The sequence below is a fragment of the Hyaena hyaena genome, unplaced genomic scaffold (genome assembly GCF_003009895.1).
Source record: "Hyaena hyaena isolate Hyena2069 unplaced genomic scaffold, ASM300989v1 scaffold_70, whole genome shotgun sequence".
NCBI classification, from domain to species: domain Eukaryota; kingdom Metazoa; phylum Chordata; class Mammalia; order Carnivora; family Hyaenidae; genus Hyaena; species Hyaena hyaena.
The window spans coordinates 2071643-2090704 of NW_024080701.1; the positions used below are offsets into that span (position 1 = coordinate 2071643).

The 19062-nt window shown below is 55.6% G+C and overlaps 2 protein-coding genes across 2 annotated transcripts; one reads left to right on the forward strand and one right to left on the reverse strand.

The window, feature by feature from the left end:
- The first annotated feature begins 424 nt into the window (after positions 1-424).
- Positions 425-9085, forward strand: ITPKA (inositol-trisphosphate 3-kinase A). Its single transcript, XM_039232929.1, has 7 exons — positions 425-1038; positions 6958-7054; positions 7140-7356; positions 7488-7692; positions 7922-8023; positions 8287-8358; positions 8475-9085. Exons 1-7 carry the CDS (start codon positions 550-552, stop codon positions 8676-8678), a joined length of 1386 nt encoding a protein of 461 aa, XP_039088860.1. The 5' UTR covers positions 425-549; the 3' UTR covers positions 8679-9085.
- Positions 9086-9497: 412 nt separating this feature from the next.
- On the reverse strand, positions 9498-16653 carry LTK (leukocyte receptor tyrosine kinase). The gene is given in 16 exon segments (XM_039232886.1): positions 9498-9616; positions 9619-9748; positions 9840-9930; positions 10006-10140; positions 10244-10343; positions 10447-10538; positions 10704-10801; positions 10890-11019; positions 11204-11283; positions 11376-11531; positions 12037-12120; positions 15088-15367; positions 15369-15448; positions 15672-15799; positions 15942-16095; positions 16582-16653. Coding segments are annotated over 16 exon segments (1929 nt in total).
- Between the last annotated feature and the right edge of the window lie 2409 nt (positions 16654-19062).

A 19062-nucleotide genomic window follows, 5' to 3' on the forward strand; every position in this document is an offset into this window, starting at 1 on the left:
GTGGGGAGCTTGGGGGAAGAAGCCTCAGTCTTGCCCAGGACAGAGTCCCCACTTGGGCGCACGCCCTGGGGTGAGGCTTCCTCAGGAAGCTGATAGCCTTGCATTCCATGCTGAAGAAAAGCCCGGAGACCAGGAAGCCTTGGCCCAGGATGGATCGCGGAAAGGAGCCGGAGGGACTGGGTGGGAGAGCGAGAGAAGGACCAGCTCCAAGGCAGTAGGGCCCAGGGGAGGAGCGACCTCTCCGTTCTCTTCGAGGGCGGGCACAGAGAGGCTGCGAGGGCCAGGCCCTGGCTTTGTGTCCACGAGGTCTGGGCTTTCCGGCCGCCTGGAGGAGCAACAGGGAGCCTTCCCCGCCGGGCGAGAGCCCTTGGAGACCCGCGCTTTCTCTGAAAGTGAAAGGAGTGGGCGGGGGGCGCGGCCGAGGCGGGGCCCAGGCGGGTAGCCGCGCAGGCTCCGCCTCGGGGCAGTCTCGCGCCGGGGGCGCTGAGCTTCTCCAGTCCTCGCCGCGCCGCGGGCTGGTGGTCTCAGCTGCGGCTCGCGTGCGGGGAAATGACCCTGCCCGGGGGCCCGACGAGCATGGCGCGGCCGGGGGGCGCGGGGCCCTGCAGCCCAGGGCTGGAGCGGGCCCCGCGCCGGAGTGTCGGGGAGCTGCGCCTGCTCTTCGAGGCACGCTGCGCGGCGGTAGCTGCCGCCGCCGCCGCAGGGGATCCCCGGGCCCGCGGGGCCAAGAGGCGTGGGGGACAGGTCCCGAACGGGCTTCCGCGGGCTCCCCCTACCCCGGTGATCCCGCAGCTGACTGTGACAGCCGAGGAACCGGACGTACCCCCGGCCAGCCCGGGGCCGCCGGAGCCGGAGGGTGGCTGGCTCCCGGCCGTGGGCTCCTCGCACCTGCAGCAGCCGCGCCGCCTCTCCACCTCGTCGCTCTCCTCTACTGGCTCTTCGTCGCTGCCCGAAGACTCGGAGGACGATCTGCTGAGCGACAGCGAAAGCCGGAGCCGCGGCAACGTGCAGCTGGAAGCCAGCGAGGACATGGGTCAGGTATGGGCCGCGGGGGCGGGGCCAGCGCGGGGCGCGGGGGCTGTGTGCGGCGGACCCAGCTCTGAGCTGGCCGAGCGCCGACTCCTGCGCTCCGCTCCCTGCGCCTGGGGTCCCGCTTAGCAGGGGCAGGGGTTCTCTAGGTCCGACCTCCCGTCTTGGCAGCTTTCACCCGGCTTCCACCTGCGGGTCGTTGCCCCGGCCCTGAGGCGTCTAAGAAGGAGAGGGAGGAGGAGTCTGCGACCGGCCGCGAGCACCGGGTGGGGCGGGGGTGGAGATCGTGATTTACTGGCTGCGAAGTCGAGCTGGAGGGACCGGAGAGGCTTGGCCTTGCCCCGCGAACTCTCTGCGAGAGAGGGGCGAAGAACTCTCCCTCTCTCCCCACCCCCTCTCCCGCGCGGCGGCCCCACCCCCGCCGTTGCCACGGTTTCCCTCTCCTGAGTGGGAGTGGAGAGGCGCTCTAGGCTCTGCTAGGGAACCGCCGCTGTCTGCTCCCGGCGCCCGCACAAGGCGTGGACGCAGAGAAAGGAGGTGCTCGGGGCTGGGGGCTCCGGCAGGGAGTGGAACGCAGCCCTCCCCAGGTTTATTGCCCCAAAGTAAAGCCGGGAGAAGGTAAACTGAGGCTGAAAAGCAGGATCCGCCTGCTAATCTCCGCCTGTGGTAACCTGTCCTGCTACGGCGCCAGGTTTGACCCTCGGATAACCCGGGCCAAGGTGCAGCGACGTCATTCCCATGCCTGCCCCTTCGGGGTGTGCGGCGCCCTGGATAGCCATCTTGACCCCCTCGTTTTAACAAAGGCCAAATACTTTAAATAACTATCCGCGGTCAACGCGAAGGAGTTGCTCTAGATACACGTTATGCAAGTGTCCCTGGAGGGGAGGGAGAGGCGAAGGGCGTCCCTCAGGCTCTGGTGGCTCTGAGCCTACCCAGAAGGGCGGTGAGTGCAGCGGACACGCGCTAGGGTGGCCTGGGCGCAGTGGGGAGAAAGCCCTGAGGCGCGGCCTCTGACTGCTGAACCCGGGCTTCGCGGCTCCTTCGGATTGGACGCGGCGGAGGAGACGCTGTAACTCCTTGCAATGGATCTGTGACTCAGTTACCCGCTGAGACTTCTAGTCTTCAGGAGGCAGCGTGGTTTGTAAGGTACAAAAGGAAAAAGTCTCATAGAGCAGGAACACACGCGCGCACACATGCACACACTCCGCCGCAGTCAGGTGTAGGGTGCGGAGAGTCCTTCTCTCCTCCGCCGCTAACAAGGATACCCCTGATCCGTGATCATTCCTAGTACAGCCCTGGCTCATAGAGGGATGCGGGTGCCATCGAGGGATTTCCATGGCGGTGGAATGTGGGGGCAGCGAGAAGATCCTTCTTTCCCACCTCCTCCGAAATCCAGAGCAGTAGTTCTGGGTGCACCGCTCCGCGGGTCAGATCTCTGACAGCGCAGAGGCGGGTGCAGGAGAAAGGACGCCACGAGGGCAGCCCCCCCAGTTCCCCCTTCCGCCCACAGTAGGAGGAGGGCCCAGGGCCCAAGCCTGCCTACAACATAGGCAGCCCAGCTTGGGGCACGACTCCGAAGACCAGCCGCAGCTGTGCCCCAGGCGTCTTCCGCCGGCCTCTCGCTCCCCGAGCTTTGCCTTCTTCTAGCATGGCCCAGGAGCCGGAGCAGATGGCCGCTGAGGGCCCTTCCAGCTCCAAGGCTGCGTCTCCCAGGCCTTCCCAACCCCCAGCCCGCCGGGGCCTCCCCGAAGGCAAACAGCCACGGCGGCGGCAGATAAGCCAGTAGGTGTTGACAGAGGCTGACTGCATCCGCGTGGAGGGCCAGGCCCGGACTTTGCCTCGCGGCCGGTTGGGGAGGACACAGAGAGCCCGCCCAGGCTGCCTTTAGGGCTTCCCCGGTCAGGAAGCTGAGGCCATTGGCTGGCTGACGGTGAAAGATGTGCCTGGGAGAAGGGTCCTGCAGCAGAGCTCGGAGCTCCCAGCTTGGCAGCCCCTTACACTAGGGCCTTGGTCCGTAACAGAATAGCTGGAAGCAAGAGGCGGCCCTGGAAGTCTCCACCTTGCCTCTGCCTGGCGCATACGTCTTTGCCCAGCTGCTAGGAGCACTACACAGCCTGCCCAGAGCCTAGAGCTGGGCTCCCCGCAAGGTACTAACCTGGGACTGGGCAGCCTGCCTCCCTCCTGGCGCCTTTCTTCTGGCAGAGGGAAAAGTCACGGGCAGGGAAACCAAGACAGATCAGGAAAGGAGTTGGGGGCCTATCCTGAAGAGCAGCCGGCATGACTGTACTCTTAGGCCTTGCCTGCCTCTTAAAACAATTTTGAGGTGTTGCTGTAGCAAAAGTGAGAGTATCTGGTTCCTGTTCATTTGGTTCTCTTCTTTCAGTGCTCTAGGATGGGTAAGGAGACCTCGATGCCATCCTGTCCTGGCCCCAGAACTCCCACGCTTCACTTTTCACTAATTATAGAGCAGAATTTAGGTTAACAGACTTCCTTTTTAAAAACAAATGCCCCTGGGAGGATGAAGTCGTGGGTCACTTATACCTTAGTGCAAATCATTTTATAAATTTAAACTGATTGCTCTCACCACCACCACCAGCACCACGACCACAGGGAGTGCTGGTTTGATAGATCATTGGGAACATGAGGAGGGGGTTGGGCTGGCAGAGTGCTTCAGCCAGAGACTGAATAGCAGGAGGTAGGGAGCCAGAGCCTGAGTCAGCAAGAATGGGGTTAAGTACCAAAGACAAGGGTCCATTCTGGTGGAAAATACACTGAATATTTGTTATGCTATAAGAAGCAGGAGTTCTTGGGGCTTCCAAATAGAGGTTGGAAAAAGGAGGTTCTGAGGCTAGTGTCCAGCCAAACCCTGCCCCCAGAGAGAGATGGTCCCTGTCCAGCCCCAGGGGTAAGGATCAGAAGGTGCCCCTGTGACTTCCTCAAAGACTTTCACATAGTCAGCTCCCCTGGGTTTTTTGGCCCAAGATGCCCAGGTAGCCTATGGTTATGGGTTGGTTTCCCAGACTTCTATGGAGGGTAGGCTGGGCCCAAGGGTGGAGCTTTGGTCCTGTTTCCAGCTAGAAATAACAAATCTGCTTTTTGATATCCATACAATAAAAGCCTTACCTGCTCAAAAATATCTTCCCTGCTGTTGTTCATGTGCCAAAATTCCCGCCCACCCACTAAAGAATGACTCTTCAGGAGCCTTTTTGGATACATGCATTTTTATCTGCATTATGTTCCCTGTAGGAGGCAGCTCCCTAAGATGGATGGTGGTGAGTTCATTGATACTTGCATAAACTCCTTCCTTGTTTGATGTATCCCTCACTGGCAGGGGAGCCAAATCCTGTCCTACCAACCTCAGGAGGTGGCTGGGAAGACTCAGATGAAACCCGCTTGTAACCTGCATGGCTGGAACCAGCCTTAGCTGCTGCTACTCTTGGCTGTTATGATCCTTACAAAATTGGAGGAGAATAGGTGATGACCCTATTTTACCTCAGCTTGGGAGCAAATCAATGCTGTGTTATCACGGATCAATCAAGTGACAGTAGCCCAGGACTGCAGGCACTAAATCTTCTTCTACTGGGCCCACCTCCCACCTTCCAGCCCCACTCACTGCTCCCACATGATCCCAGAAGAAAGGATGGTGAGGTTCTCTCAGCTCATCTAGACCAGGGCTGGCTCCCTTTTCCACTGGGGTGGCTACAGAACTAGATATACCCTCCAAGTCTGACTGTCCCCAAGCTTCTGCCAGTAGGCCCCTAAAGCTTCCTGAAACCATACCCTTAAACCCACTTCTTTGGATGAAGACAGAGATGTCCAGCCAACAGAGCTCAGGTAGGTCTCAGTGTTTCCCCAGAGAGCAGACACCCCGCCTTGTGGCTGCAGATTGCTTCATCTTATACAAAGCTTTTTCTCATGCAGGGTCCCATTGGACCCCCAAAGGGAATTGGGGTGGTAGCATGGATTTTGGAAGCTGCTGGGGTAATTGGAACCTGGGGTAGGAGGTTGGGCTGGTAGAGAACTTCAGCCAGAGGTCAGGAGGCTGGAGGTAGGGAGTGAGGGGATGTTAACTCCTCTGAGCCTTGATTTCCTTCTGTAAAATGGCAATAATGCTGCCACCCCATGCTCTTGCTGTGAATGTGAATGATTTGAAAATCCTGAGTGGGAGAAGAGGGTATAGCATGGTGCCACTGCATACACATGGCACATACATCTTCCTGGAATTTTACTTGAGGATTTGGAGGTGGGAGAGTTTTATAATAAAACTTGGATTTATTATGCAGCAGAATGCAAACCTTGCATGTATTTAAAGAGTAAAAAAGGGAGTTTTGAAAGAGATGTCATGTTTCTAGTGGGCTGCTTCTGGCTACACCCCCAGATCCCTGGGGGTTGGACACGTGATCACACCTTAGTGTGCCATGTAGGGACTTGAGTAGGAAAGTAGGAGCAGTGCTTTCTGATGAAAGATGAGAAGTGCCTGGCAGGCAGTAGGCGGTCAGTAAATGGTGGCTCATGTTATGGCAGCAGCTCTATCCTCCCAGAGGAAACAGGCTCACACAGATGAAATCCTTACTTGGGTTCACTCAGCTAAAAAGTGATCGAGCCACCTGATTCCAGTGCCCTGTCACTAACCCCCATCTCCTCCCCACAGGAAAAGGCTTTATAGTCAGTAATCTTCCCCTGTTTTGGCAGAGTTCTCCCCCTCCCTCTTGGAACTCTCTCTGATCAGGGAGGCTGGATTTCTGTGTCCCAACCCTATAACTCCTGGCACACATATGTAACTCCTCTGAGGCAAGCTCCCCTGGGAGGAGGCAGCATACACATAGTTTGGATGAGCAAACCCGTGTACTTTAGAGGGTGGACACAAGGCTGATGAGTTTGGGGTGGGAAAAGGAAAGGTCCAGAATATGAAATCCTCTCTGAATTGCATGGAGGCCAGAAGCAATGGTCATGAGGCAAGAAGTACACCAAAATCTACATTTCCTTCCTGTTTTCATCTAAGATGACAGGCTCTCAGCTCTGCATCCCATTTTCAAGGCTGGAGCTTCTGGGTCTAGATCAAGATCAAGGATGCCCTGAGCCTTGCCAACTGGTGAGGAGTGATAAGGCATCCAGGAGTAGCAAGAGGGTCTGCGGAGCCCCAAGCCATTCTTTTCCCAGGCCCCTCCAGGCTAGCCTCTCTGCCCTGGGCCTTTGCAAAGGTTTGTTTCCATGTTTGTCTCCCTAAATGAGAGTAACCAATAGTCCAAAGTGAATGAAGCAAGAATCCAGATTTGTCCATTTCTGCTTCATGTCAAGGAAAGGGGTTCGGGGGAGGAGGAAGCCTGTCACACTCAGGCCTTATTTACTACTCATAACAACCCAGGGAGAGTGATTATTTCCCCATTATACAGATGAAGAAACTGACACTCAGAGGCCTGTTTCTCAGTCCCCAGAATCTCCCCAGGCAATGTTAGAAATGCAAATTTGGCTCCACCCAGACCTACTTAGAATTTCCCTGGGGGCAGACCTGAGCTCTGTATTTTTTAACAGGGGTGACCGTCAGGGAATGCTCAAGCTCAGGAATGTTCTAAGTCCTCGACAGAGCACTTTAGTAACCTGCCCACACAGCTCAGGGCAGCAGACGTGGGGCCAAACCTGAGCCCTTTTGGCACTCAATTCAAGGTTCTTTTGAGCACGATCGATAAGCTGGGTATCTGTCATCACCCTGTGCCCAACTCAGTGTCCTACACATAGGCTCACAATAAACTTTCCTTGAGTGAGTGAGTGAGTGAGTGAGTGAGTGAGTGAGTGAGTGAATGAATGAATCAATCGTGGAGCCCTAGCTACTTGCGGTGGGTTGGGGCAGAAGGAGACCCTAATCCAAAGGAGGGAGGGCGCATGCACTTCTGAGGCGCCAACGTGCATGCCGGACCGTGTCGCTTTCAGAAAAGCCACTGGCAGAAGATCCGGACCATGGTGAATCTGCCCGTCATGAGCCCTTTCAAGAGGCGCTATGCCTGGGTGCAGCTGGCTGGGCATACGGGTGAGCACAGGGTAGGCGCCGGTGGGGTGCGTGGGTGCCTGGGGTAGGCAGGGACCAGGCAGTGCTAACTGGTGCTAGTCTGCAGGGAGTTTCAAGGCGGCTGGCACCAGCGGGCTGATCCTGAAGCGCAGCTCAGAGCCGGAGCGCTACTGCCTGGCTCGGCTCATGGCGGACGCGCTGCGCGGCTGCGTGCCCGCCTTCCACGGCGTGGTGGAGCGCGATGGTGAGAGCTACTTGCAGTTGCAGGACCTCCTCGACGGCTTCGATGGGCCTTGCGTACTTGACTGCAAGATGGGCGTCAGGTACACATGCCATGCCTGGCTGGGCGCGCACACAGGGAGGGGATGAGCGCTCTACCGGGTGCCCAGAGCCGCGCTGGACTGGGTTCAGGTGTGCGCTCTCTTATGCCCCGCCGCTGCCTGCGCCCCCGCAGGACTTACCTGGAAGAGGAGCTGACCAAAGCCCGCGAGCGGCCCAAGCTGCGGAAGGACATGTACAAGAAGATGCTGGCAGTAGACCCGGCGGCGCCTACTGAGGAGGAGCACGCGCAGCGCGCGGTCACCAAGCCACGCTACATGCAGTGGCGAGAGGGCATCAGCTCCAGCACCACGCTGGGCTTCCGCATCGAAGGCATCAAGGTGCGCCAGGCCCGCTTCGCTTTGCAGCGCCCTGCCCCTCCCTCAGCCCTAACCCTGCCGCGCGGTTTCTGCCCTCTTTGTTGACCCCCACCATGAGGTGCTCTCCGACGGCCTTCCCGCCGTCCTAGCACCCAGCGTCCTGGGAGGTATCACTGCTCTAGTCTCATCCTCTCCCCTCGAGCTGAGGAGAGACACAGGACCCTGACACTTCCTGTCCCACCTCCATCAGAAAGCCGATGGCTCCTGCAGCACGGACTTCAAGACGACGCGAAGCCGGGAGCAGGTGATTCACGTCTTCAAGGAATTTGTGCAAGGGGATGCAGAAGTGCTGGTGAGCACCGCATCCTAGAACCCTGGGGTGTTGGGGAAATCCGAAAATGAGGGGTGCCCCTAGGTTATCCGGTTTAGCTCCCTCCTCTGTGACACGTTCCCCCGCCCCCCCCTCCCCACACCATCCTAGCATTTATCCCACCTGGGGGCCGTGTCTTCTTCACCATGGTATTTGCCAAGTTAAGGATGCCTCGTGGCCACTAATATCAGCAGAGGCTTAATTAGTGTTTAATTTGCCCTCCTCTCCTACCCTCCCCTCTCCAGAGGAGGTATCTGAACCGCCTGCAGCAGATCCGGGACACCCTGGAGGTCTCTGAGTTCTTTAGGAGGCACGAGGTAAGAGGAGGGTAGACTCCGGTGTGGGGACTGTGGTCTGTGAGGGCTACAGCAGGATTAGGATGGGGGGGCTTCTCCAGGAAAGGGTCGTGGCCTGACCGTGTGGGGCTCGACAGGTGATCGGCAGTTCGCTGCTCTTCGTGCACGATCACTGCCACCGCGCCGGTGTGTGGCTCATTGACTTCGGCAAGACCACGCCCCTCCCCGACGGCCAAACCCTGGACCACCGGCGGCCCTGGGAGGAGGGCAACCGCGAGGACGGCTATTTGCTGGGGCTGGACAATCTCATTAGCATCCTGGCCAGCCTAGCTGAGAGATGAGGCTGGGCCCTGGCTCTGACAGATGGACCTGCGGCTGTGTCCACACCATGCATGCCAGCCAGAGACTGAAACCCCGTGATGCGGGGAGGTTCACACGGTTCTGAAGGCCAAGTGCCAACCTCAATGGGACACACTGCACGCGCTGGGGGCTGTCCCCCATACAAGCCCCAGAGTTCCCAGAACCGTTGGCACTAACTAACCCAGGGAGGGGGGTAGGGAGGGTGGCTGGGACAATGGGCTCCTTCCTGAGCCCAGCTCTTTTGAGGGAGCTGCTTATCTCTCTAGAGAGGCCAGATAATGAATTTTATTTTGCAGGCACTAGATCTATTGGTCTAACCTCCCACACTACAATGGACAGCCTTTGCCAATAAAACTCAAAGACACCAGTTTTGGTGACTCAGGCCTCATCCCCTCCCTCCTCTGGTCCCTTTCTCACTTCCCTAGCATCCTTCATGTCCAGCTAGATCACTGGAGGATATGAGAAGAGCTCTTTATTAGAGGTGTCGGTAGGGTTGAGGGCTGACCAGATGAAAGACATTCATGGGGTAAAGGATAATCCAGAGAAGGCTTCCTGAGGGAGGCAGTTTCAACCTCTGGTCCCAAAGATCTAAGGCTAGGAGTGTCCAAGCTCTTCTCCAAGAAGCCTAGGCTGGTTTCCAGGATGGGGAGTCCACTGGTGCCTGGCCAGCTCTGAGACAGGCCCAGACATTCAGTACAGACTGCAGGGGACAGAGGCTAATGGAAGAACAAGCTGCCTAGAAGCCCAAGGAAGAGTGTAGGGAGGAACCATTACTACCATCAATGCCTAAGTCCTCATCTTCAGGGCCCCTTGGGGCCCAAGAGGCATAGGGCGGGATTCCAAATGTTCTGAGGTTGGAGGTCCCTGGAGCTAGAGGGTAGCCAGGGGCCAAGGAAGTTCCCTTCCCATCTCTTAAGCAATCCAGACTCAGTTCCTGGGCCTGTGGGGATCTCAGCCCCTCCAAAGACCTGCTCCCCAGCCCAGAATCCTTTTCCTCCTCTAGAGTGAGCTGTGGCTCCATTGGCAGGAATGAATTCAGCACATCAGGGCCCTATAATGGAAGGGCAGAGGAGCAGCATTGTTTTATGGCTTCCCTTCCGGCCCTCAAGATCAAGATGGTCAAGGCAGGTGAGGGGGCACACCTGAATGCAGTACTGAAGATGCTCCAAGATGCTGGCACAATGGGGGCAGAATTCAGGCTGGTGCTGCCAACACTGGGTCATGATACAGTACCTGCAGAAAGGCAGGATGTCGTAACCACCCACGGCTGTGAAGAACCTCCCTCCCTGGACAACACTATATACTCACACAGGCCCTGCACAGCCTCTAGGAGGGCCCATCCATCCCCCTCCAATGAGAAAGTACAGCACATCCTGGTTGGTGCACCCAGGGTTGGGCACGTAACCTAATGAGAAGATTTCCCAGAGCAGGACACCAAAAGACCTGCATCATGAGTGGGGGAAACTCAATGAAGCCCACTGAAAGCCTCCCCTTTCCGTCACATGAGGTGGCCCAAGGCCAAAGAAGGGGGCGGGCTTGTTATCACCAGGTATCTGTCTTGGATGTGAAGATGCCTTCCAGGAAGCCTTCTGTGGGCATTCACTTGACTGGCAGCTGAGTCCAGCCCCCTCTGTAGTAATAACTGGCTCTACAGGAGGGAGGAGGGAAGTGATAAGTGGCTCAAATGCCACCTGAGTGCTGGTACATCCCTTGGAGCAGCAGCCTTCTCCACGTCTCCAGACCTCACACCTGCAGATATTCTCGCCATCCTGAAGTCCCCAGTATTGACCACTGGGCTGAACCCAGTGCAGCTCAGGAGGCAGTTCCTGGCAGTGATGTCCCTGCAGGCAAAAAAAAAAAAAAAAAAAAAAAATCACTGCCAGATCTCAGAACCTCTGACCCTGGACTATTTCCTTAAAAGTTATGTGGAAAAGCTATTCCTTGGGGATTAGAGATTAGAGATTGGGCTGTTCCCCTACCCGCTCTGAGCCAGGATCACTTCCAACCTGTGGATGAAGTGATTTTCCTCCAGGTAGTGGCAGCCCTGGGCTATGTCCTGAGCCAGCTGGAGCAGGTCCCTCATGGCCAGAGGTGATGGCTGGCCCTGGGTAGGGCAGAGGGTGTGTTAGTCCATGCTTGTTTTGGGACACATGGATGGGGTCTTTAGATGGGCCAGGAAAGCTGGGTCTTACCAAATGTGGCCAGTTGTTCCTTAGGAAAGTGTTCATGTCCCCTCCAGACCTCAAATCCGGCAGAATTAGGCTAGAGGCAGTCCAGAAGCTGAGCCCCACACAGTGTACAATGTTCTGATGGCTGAACTTGCTGTGTGGGAGGTGCCAGACCCAAGTCACCAGCAGGAAAGGAAACTAGGATCTAGGTTCCACAAAAGTGGACAGAGGCTCTATATCCCTAGAACTGCTACCTCTCAGTCCCAGGGCAAAGAGAAGCTGTCCCAGCAGGCAGTTCTGTGCTCACTTTTCACCCCTGCCCTTGGGCCCAGGTGCACTTGATTTTGAGGGCCTCCATGTGGAAATCCAGCTCCTCCTGACAAGAGCAAGTTCTGGCAGGGTGTGGGGAGGAAAAGGGCTCCTGAGCTCCCCCAGACATTTCAGGAGGGTGGGCTGACCCTAGTTCTAGCAACTGTTCCTCCCTCCAGCCGGAAGTTCCACCCCTCTCACCTTGATAGCCACCTGCAGGGGCCTGGGATCCCCGGGAAGGCCAGTTACCAGTCCCTCATAAACTCCTCCAAAGGCACCATGGCCCAGGTTGGAACATAGTGGGTGGCTGGGACCCCCTAGAGGGTCTAGTGCCTTCTTTACCTCCCTTGCCACCCCCTATATACCCAGGTGGCCCTTTCTGAGGACTCTGAGGTTTTTCTGCATCATGGCATCTCCCCAGGTACAAGCCCTGCAGAGGTGATACTGACTGGCACAAAACTAAGGCAGAAGAGAGAGCAGGTTTGGGCTCAGAGTGGGGGTGGGAGTCTGTGATGAGGTTTTCTTATGTCCTTGCCGACACCCTGGGTAGAAGCAACTCTTGCTCCAAAGGAATCATAGTGTCCCTACCATCCCAGGACTGGGGATGACAACTGACCTAGACAAGTTACTGTGCCTTTTGGAACTTCTCTGGCCTTTGTCTCCTCTACACAGGGGTTTGGGGCCAGATTCTCTCTGGGAACCATAATTGACCACAGCAGGGAATGGGATGGAGGAGGGAGACCTTCAGAGTGCATAGGTTCTCAGGAGAGGGAACACTCACCTGAGCAGAGTGACGTTGGCTGAGGAAACCTCTGTAAGCCCTTGGGGCCAGAGGCCAGGCCTGGGCTGAGCCAAACCCCACCTGGCAGTAGTAGGGGTTGAAGGCTGTTCTGATGGTAGAGGTTCGAAACTCGCTCAGCTGGAGCTCAGGGCCTTGCAGCTTCATCTGCCACAGGCCCTGCCACTACTTATGGTTCACTGAGGAAGATGGCAAATACTCTGCCTGCCTATCCAGCCACCCTGCTTTGCTACCCCTGTGCCCAGGACATCTCTCCAGATGCCCATTAAGGCAAATGTTTTTCCTGGGCCTCCACAGCTTCTTCTACTCTTAGAACACTAGAGGAATCCACCACTGCTCTGCTGGAAGCAGGGTTTTTTGTTTTGTTTTGAGAGAGAGTGTGTGCACATGAATGCTAGTGGAGGAGGGGCATAAAGAGAGGGGATACAGAGGATCTGAAGTGGGGTTCCATGCTGACAGCAGAGAGCCCAATGTAGGGCTCAAACTCACAAAACAGTAAGATCATGACCTGAGCCGAAGTTGGACACTTAACCGACTAAGCCACCCAGGCTCCCCAGAAGCAGGGGTCTTGAAATCAGCCTCGTCTGTCTCTGGGGGCTCACACAGCTCAGTGAAGAGGTGGGCAGCCTTGAGTCAGCCATACCTTCTGGATGTTGCTTACCCAGAATCAGAACCCCACACACCATAAGAAGGCTCAATGTAGAGGTCACAAGCACAGTCACCAACAGAACCAAAGGCCTGGTGGAGGGGGCAGGTCTAGGGAGAAAGAGAGATGCCTCCAGTGGGAAGCTCCTCTCTATCCCCCGACCCAAATTTTACCCCGGCCTCAAGACTCAGCCAAACTGTTAACTTCTCCATGATGCTTTCCCTATTTATCCTAGACAAAAGCAACACTTCCTTCCTGAGAACTCCTAAAACATTTTAAACCTCCCATGACGATTGTCACTTTAATAAAGATCTAGATCCAGATCTAGATAGTTAAATAGGAAGATATGTAGGTGGGTAGGTAGATATCACCCCTCCCATACTAGACCACTAGTAGACCACATACTAGACTACATACTCCTTGAAGGCAGAGCATGCACTGATGCATGCATATCCAGCTTCCTGCCCAGCACCTACAATGGTGCCTGGAACATACCAGTCAGCTTTCCAAGCAGCCTACTGCTCCTCCCAGCCTATGGCCCCAGAATTCCAGACCTTGGACAAAGGAAGGACTTACCAATGCATGTTATCTGCAGCTAGCTCCATGTCCTCTGGGCACATGCATTTGGATAACCAGAGCTCTGCCTGCCATTGGCAATGTCAATGACTGCAGTTGAGGGGGAGTCGGATCTCTGCCTCTCTGTGGCTCTCTACGACTATGAGTAAAAGAACTGATATTGGGGGCACCTGGGTGGCTCAGTCGGTTGAGCGTTTGACTTTGGCTCAGGTCATGATCTCACGGTTTGTGGGTTCGAGCCCCCCATCGGGCTCTGTGCTGACAGCTAGCTCAGAACCTGGAGCCTGTCTTCAGATTCTGTGTCTCCCTCTCTCTCTCTGACTCTCCCCTACTCACGCTTTCTCTCTCTCTCTCATAAAAAAAAAATCCTTAAAAAAAATACTGATATTGTAGGGTGAAGGTGGGGGACAGACATACTTTTTCCAGCTCTGTGGTTAATTCTAGCCCTGGACTTTGAACAATGAGCAATATCAGGCATAGAAGGGGTAGCAGAAGGGCTTGGAGGATTCTGGCAAACCAGTATACTCCCTCTTCTGGGATTCTGGAGCTTGGAGGATTGAGCTAAATAATTCATAGTAGAGTGGTGCCTCAATGGCTCAGGTCGTGATCAAGCCCCATCTTGGGCTCTGTGCTGATGATAGGAGCCTGCTTGGGATTCTCTCTCTCTCTACTCCTCCCCTGCTCATACTCTTTCTCAAAATAAATAAACATTAAAAAAAAAAGAATTCATAATAGGAGATATTTGACAAGCACCCCAGAATGACCTATACTGGCATCACAACTGACCACCCAGTTCTTGAGAACTCTTGTGCTGTCCAAGAATCAGCACAGCAGAGTTGGTGGCTCAGATGGGAGTGGGCTCAGAAATTGAGGAAGAAGGCTAGACCCCGCTGAAAGCTGGGGGTGGGGGTGGGGGCCAATATCTGCCAGAGGCTGCAAGTAGGGTTCACTGCTGGGGTGTATGAAGGATACCCCATTTTCTTCATCAACCCAGAGGATGTCAGTCTCTGAGTCCTGGAAATTGAAAGTGGTAGAGGGTTTGGCCACAATATGGGGGAGGAGGGGAGGAAGGGACATACAGATGGGAGGTTGGCTTGCCAACTGAGGGGAAGCTGTTGTCTCCCAGTGCCAATCCCCTGTGGCCCTCTCTACACTAGCATTATAATACAGGTGCTGCCAGCTCAGAAGTGGGAGCCAAGAGCCTGGGAGGTGAGATGGGAGTAATCAGCTGGAACCTGAAGGCTTTGCTCAGGGACAGTCTGAGCTGGGACAACCCCCTGGTCTGCCTGAAACCCTCTGATTTCATGTCCTCAGATATGAAATGGAAGAGGATCAAACCACATGTTCCATTTTTGTGATAATGGAGATGTGTATAAAGTATTCATGAACAGTATGGCTCAGACAGACCCAATGGCTCTGTCTCTTTACACCAGTGATTTCCAAACTCTGGGGTATATTAAAATCACCCAGAGGATTGATTAAAACACAGTTGGCTAGGAGTCTCCTTTAGAGTATCTGATTCAGTAGGTTGGAGAGGGGCTGAGAATTCGCATTTGTAACTTCCTAGCTGGTGCTAATGCTACTAGTTCAGGAACCACACTTTGAGAACTGCTGATTTAAATTATCCCTGCCTTTCTGCCTCCCTGTTCAGCTTGCTAACTCAGCCAGCTCTAAGCTCTTGGGGCTGCTGTAGGACAAGGAGACCGGTTGTGATGAAAATAGTCCCGGATTTAAATGAAAATCTAGGGAGTCCTGTCTGCTTGTATTATTTGCAATTGAATTTAACTCTTTTTTTCTAAGAGCTTTTATCTGCTCTGGCCCAGGGCGGGGTTCAAGCCCTTTCCTACCTGTCCTTCAGAGGGCTTAATAACTAAGGTCTCACTTCACTTGACCCTGGGAGCTAACTCCGCAAGAGTGCACTTGCCCCGGTAGCAGCCGCCGCCCCCGAAGCCTTCGGCTGCGGCCCAGCCAAGCGTAGCCCAGGCCACTGCACAGCCCTGGCCGTCCTCCGCCCCCTTCACTTGCGGGGCGAGAGCAGGATGGTTGCAGCGAGGATGCGGAGCACGCCCGCCTCTCCGCCATGGCCCAGCGCCCTCCCCTGCGGCTCCGCCTCTCCCGCTGCTTCCGGCGCCGCCGAGGGCTTCTTCAGTTTCCCTCGGGCGGCCCAAAGCCGCCTCCGTCCTGGAACCTCAGGTAGGCCCGCCCGCCATCTCCGGCCGCCACCAGCAGCGGCTCCAGCTCCCCGGAGCACAGCTATGGGGCTGGGGACGCGTTGAAGGGCGCGTCCTCCAGCTGTCTAGGGAGACCCGGAGCACCAGGCACCTGAGTAAGGGAACGGGCTGCCGTCCGGGCCCGGGGACTGGGGACCCCAAGGCCGGGACGCAGAGCGTGTGTGCGCGCGTCCTCAGGAAGAGATTTGGGACCCCAACGTGGAGCGCTGAGGGCGGAAGCTGACCGCGTGGAGGCAAACCCGTACCCGAAAGAAGTAGGTGGCGCTCCCGCCGCCTCCCGCCCTGCGCCGCGACCCCAGGACCCCTTCGGTCCCCTCCGTCGCCGCGTGCTCCTCAGCGGCCCGAGACTCTCTGACGCAGACGCGCTGGCTCTGCCGGCTCCTCTGAGGGCATCGGGCGCGGGATTCAGCTGGGCCGCGAGGCGCCTCTCGCGGTGCCGCTGTCTCAGCACCGAGGAGTGCCTGGCCCTCCGCCCGGCCCTAGCCCTGCGGAGTTTGAGCCGCCCTTCCCACTGGCTGCGCTCCCTCGGGGACAGGCATCCTCTCCCCGCTGACCCACTGGGATGTAAGGCGGCTCCCCGCGACAGAGGGAGAAGAGGGCGGAGACGAAGACGCTGTGCGCCCGCCACAGGTGGTTCTTGGCCCCCTCAAGGCTCCGTAAGCTGAGGGCCTGCGGAGAGCGGGCGCTCAGTCCCCAGCCCTACATCTTGGGTCGTCGGGCTACCCGCCTGGGGCAGAGGTTGGAGACAGAAGCGGCTCCAGAATTTCTTATCTCAGGGACTTAGGCCATAGTCTATTTTGAAGGGTTGGGGAGACTAGGTTTGCACACCAGAAAATTAGATTTTACACTTATTTTAGCAGGCGTAATGGAGAGGAGGGGAGGCTCAAGCCACCCCTTGGCGCCTCCAGTGGTTAGGGGCTGTTCATTTGGTGGGAACAGGCTCCGAGGTACTGGCTAACTCTGTGGCGACTATTGCCACTCTTCCCCGATTCTGCTGAAAGTAGGGACAAAGTCCTGGGAGCACATGGTTGTAGAATACCCTAAGACAGTGTGGTGTGCATGAAGCCTTTGGTCCCCTGACTTTAGAACCTCAGACTCACAGGTCACCACCCACTCCCCCCTGCTCTGCACTTACAGATACCCATAGGTGGTTACCTCCACAACTTTACGCCTTTCAGAGTCTTCCTGACCCCCACTGTCGACACCAGGCCGCTGCCTGTGTACCATTTGTCGCACTGTTTGTGTGCGTCCTCCACGACACTGTCGCGCAGGAGAACAGCCAAGGCACTTCCATGGTGGGGAGCAGGGAAGGAGGAAAAGCTCATATAAGCACCTGCCCTAGACTGGTAAGGTGAGCAGAGAAGGGAGGAAGGAGCTTGGAGCTTACCTGGGGAATTAGGGGAGAAGCTGGCTCCAAGCCACTAGGTGGGGTCGTGATGTTTGAGTCTTGGGGGCTTAGAGCTGGCAGCGACAGAGGCAAGGATGGCAGAAAAGATGCCTGGGACAATGAGCTGGAGCAGAGACTGGCTCTTGAAAGGTGGCAACGAGATAGTGGGGTTGGGAGAGGGGGCAGGATGTTAAATGGGGGAAAGGAGATGTAGATAGATAAATGCCGACACTTGCCTCTCACAGCCACAATCCTAACCCCACCCAGCGGGGGCACACCGGCATCCGGAAGCAGGCCACCACCAACTGCAGTTACTGAAGCCCCATGGCGTGCCTGCTGATACCTCTGCAAGTTTCTCCCCTGCGGAGTCCTTGTGAATGACTTGGGGGCCACAAGCAGATTGGTCCTGCAGGTCCCCCACCCCTTCCTTGACCTAGCTAGGTAGTCTCATGCCTAGGCAGTGCTGAGACCCTGAGGCCTGTCCCTCTTTCCCAAACTGAGCAGTGGGGGACCTCAGATGGAGAAACGCACCATGCTTCTTGGCACTCTCCTTGGAGTACTGACCTGGAAGTGCTGGCCTTGAGGGTTCCAGGTATCCAGGGGAGCGACAGGACCTGTCTGCCTCCACCGCTGTTCCCAAGCCTAGGAAGATGCCTCTAGCCAGGTGGTTCCTTGACAGAAGGCACTCAGCTGTGGCTCCAATCCCCAGCAGCAGCCAGCTCAAGCAGCCCGTAGCTTGTTTAGCCTGCTGCGCTGAGGGTTGTGGGCTCAGACCTTGCCACTTTGCCGGACTCCCCCTTATAGGAGCATCCAGCAACTTGCTAGAAACTGGTGGTCCTAAAGCCTGCCTGGCCACTCCCACCTCAGACCCCAGGATGCTGAAGGAGGGAAGGGCGGGGCCAGGAAGAGGCTTTCAAGCACCCATCCTAAGGGCTCTGTCTTAGTTCTGCATCTCAATCCATTGGGTTGTCTGCTGGCTGCCTCAGAAAATGGGGTGAGTGTAAGGTAGGGGAGAAAGTGCCCCCCCCCCACCCTTTTGAGGCTGGAGCCTGAGAAAATGGTAAGCCACACCCCAGACACCTTGCCCAAGCTTCTAGGTCTTTCTAACTCACATCAGGAGCAGTGGAGTGACTGCTTCATTGGTGGTGGGATGTGTACTTACTGCCCCAAGTAAGGCATTATTACTTGTCATTACTTGTGTCTTTTCAGTGCCTTTTTGACTAAAAGGCTGAATCTCCAGATACCCTCAGAAACATGGGCCTCTCAGCTCACCTCATACAATTGATTGCCTGTGTTAACTCTTTGTACAAGTTCTTAGTGTGATGGGGTGAAAACCTGAATCCTGATGTCAAAGATCTAAGTGCTAGGGCTAACATTTCTAGTCAGTGAGTGATGCTGCTCAGGTCACACTGTGCTGAGATGGTTTCCCCACCACCTTTAAAATCATATGAAGGGGGATTGCTCTGTAAACCACAAGGGACCCTTTAACTGTGAAGGTTACTTAGCCTTCGAGTGGTTTTGTGTCTTCTTTATTCTTTTTCCAAAATACTGATTTTTTAAAAAGTTTTATTTATTTGTTTTTGAGAGAGTGAGAGAGGATGGGAGGAACAGAGAGAGGGAGGGAGAGAGAATCCCAAGCAGGTTCTGCACTGTCAGCACAGAGCCGGATGTGGAACTTGAACTCATGAACCATGAGATCATGCCCTGAGCTGAAATCAAGATTCCAACGCCTAACTGACTGAACAACCCAGGTGCTCCCCAAAATACTAATTTTAAAGACTGAGACCTGTGTTTAATATAAAGCACTGAAAAAAAAAGTGATAGTAGTTAGCTACTGGTTACATCCCTGAGTATATAGTAGTAGATAAAGACACTAAGTGATTTTGTAAACACTTTAGTACCCAAACCCTATTTAAAACTGTTGGTAGCCCACTAGGAGGTCACAGAATTTCCTTGTTAAGGTTCCGGTAAACTATTGGTTCTCAAAGTGTGTTTGGGCTCAGATAGCTGCATCAGCACCATCTGGAACTTGTTAGAGATGCAAATTCTTGGGTTTCACCCTAGATCTACTGAATCAGAAACACTGGTGTACGGCCAGCAATCGTTTTAACACACTTGGAGACACAGTGTGGGAACTACTGCTGTTTGCAGATGAAGTAGTTCTTAATAAACCTACTGGAGAATTCTGTGTTCATCAGCTCCATTTATGGGAAATGGGTTCTCTCTGCCTACTGACAGGGCACACTGCC

What these genes read in the sequence shown, in the direction of transcription:
- ITPKA (XM_039232929.1), top strand. Translation starts at nt 550, where the DNA reads ATGACCCTGCCCGGGGGCCCGACGAGCATGGCGCGGCCGGGGGGCGCG. An exon ending in TCCGCATCGAAGGCATCAAG is followed by an intron (nt 7,693 to 7,921) that starts GTGCGCCAGGCC and finishes CACCTCCATCAG; the next exon opens with AAAGCCGATGGCTCCTGCAG. An exon ending in AAGGGGATGCAGAAGTGCTG is followed by an intron (nt 8,024 to 8,286) that starts GTGAGCACCGCA and finishes TCCCCTCTCCAG; the next exon opens with AGGAGGTATCTGAACCGCCT.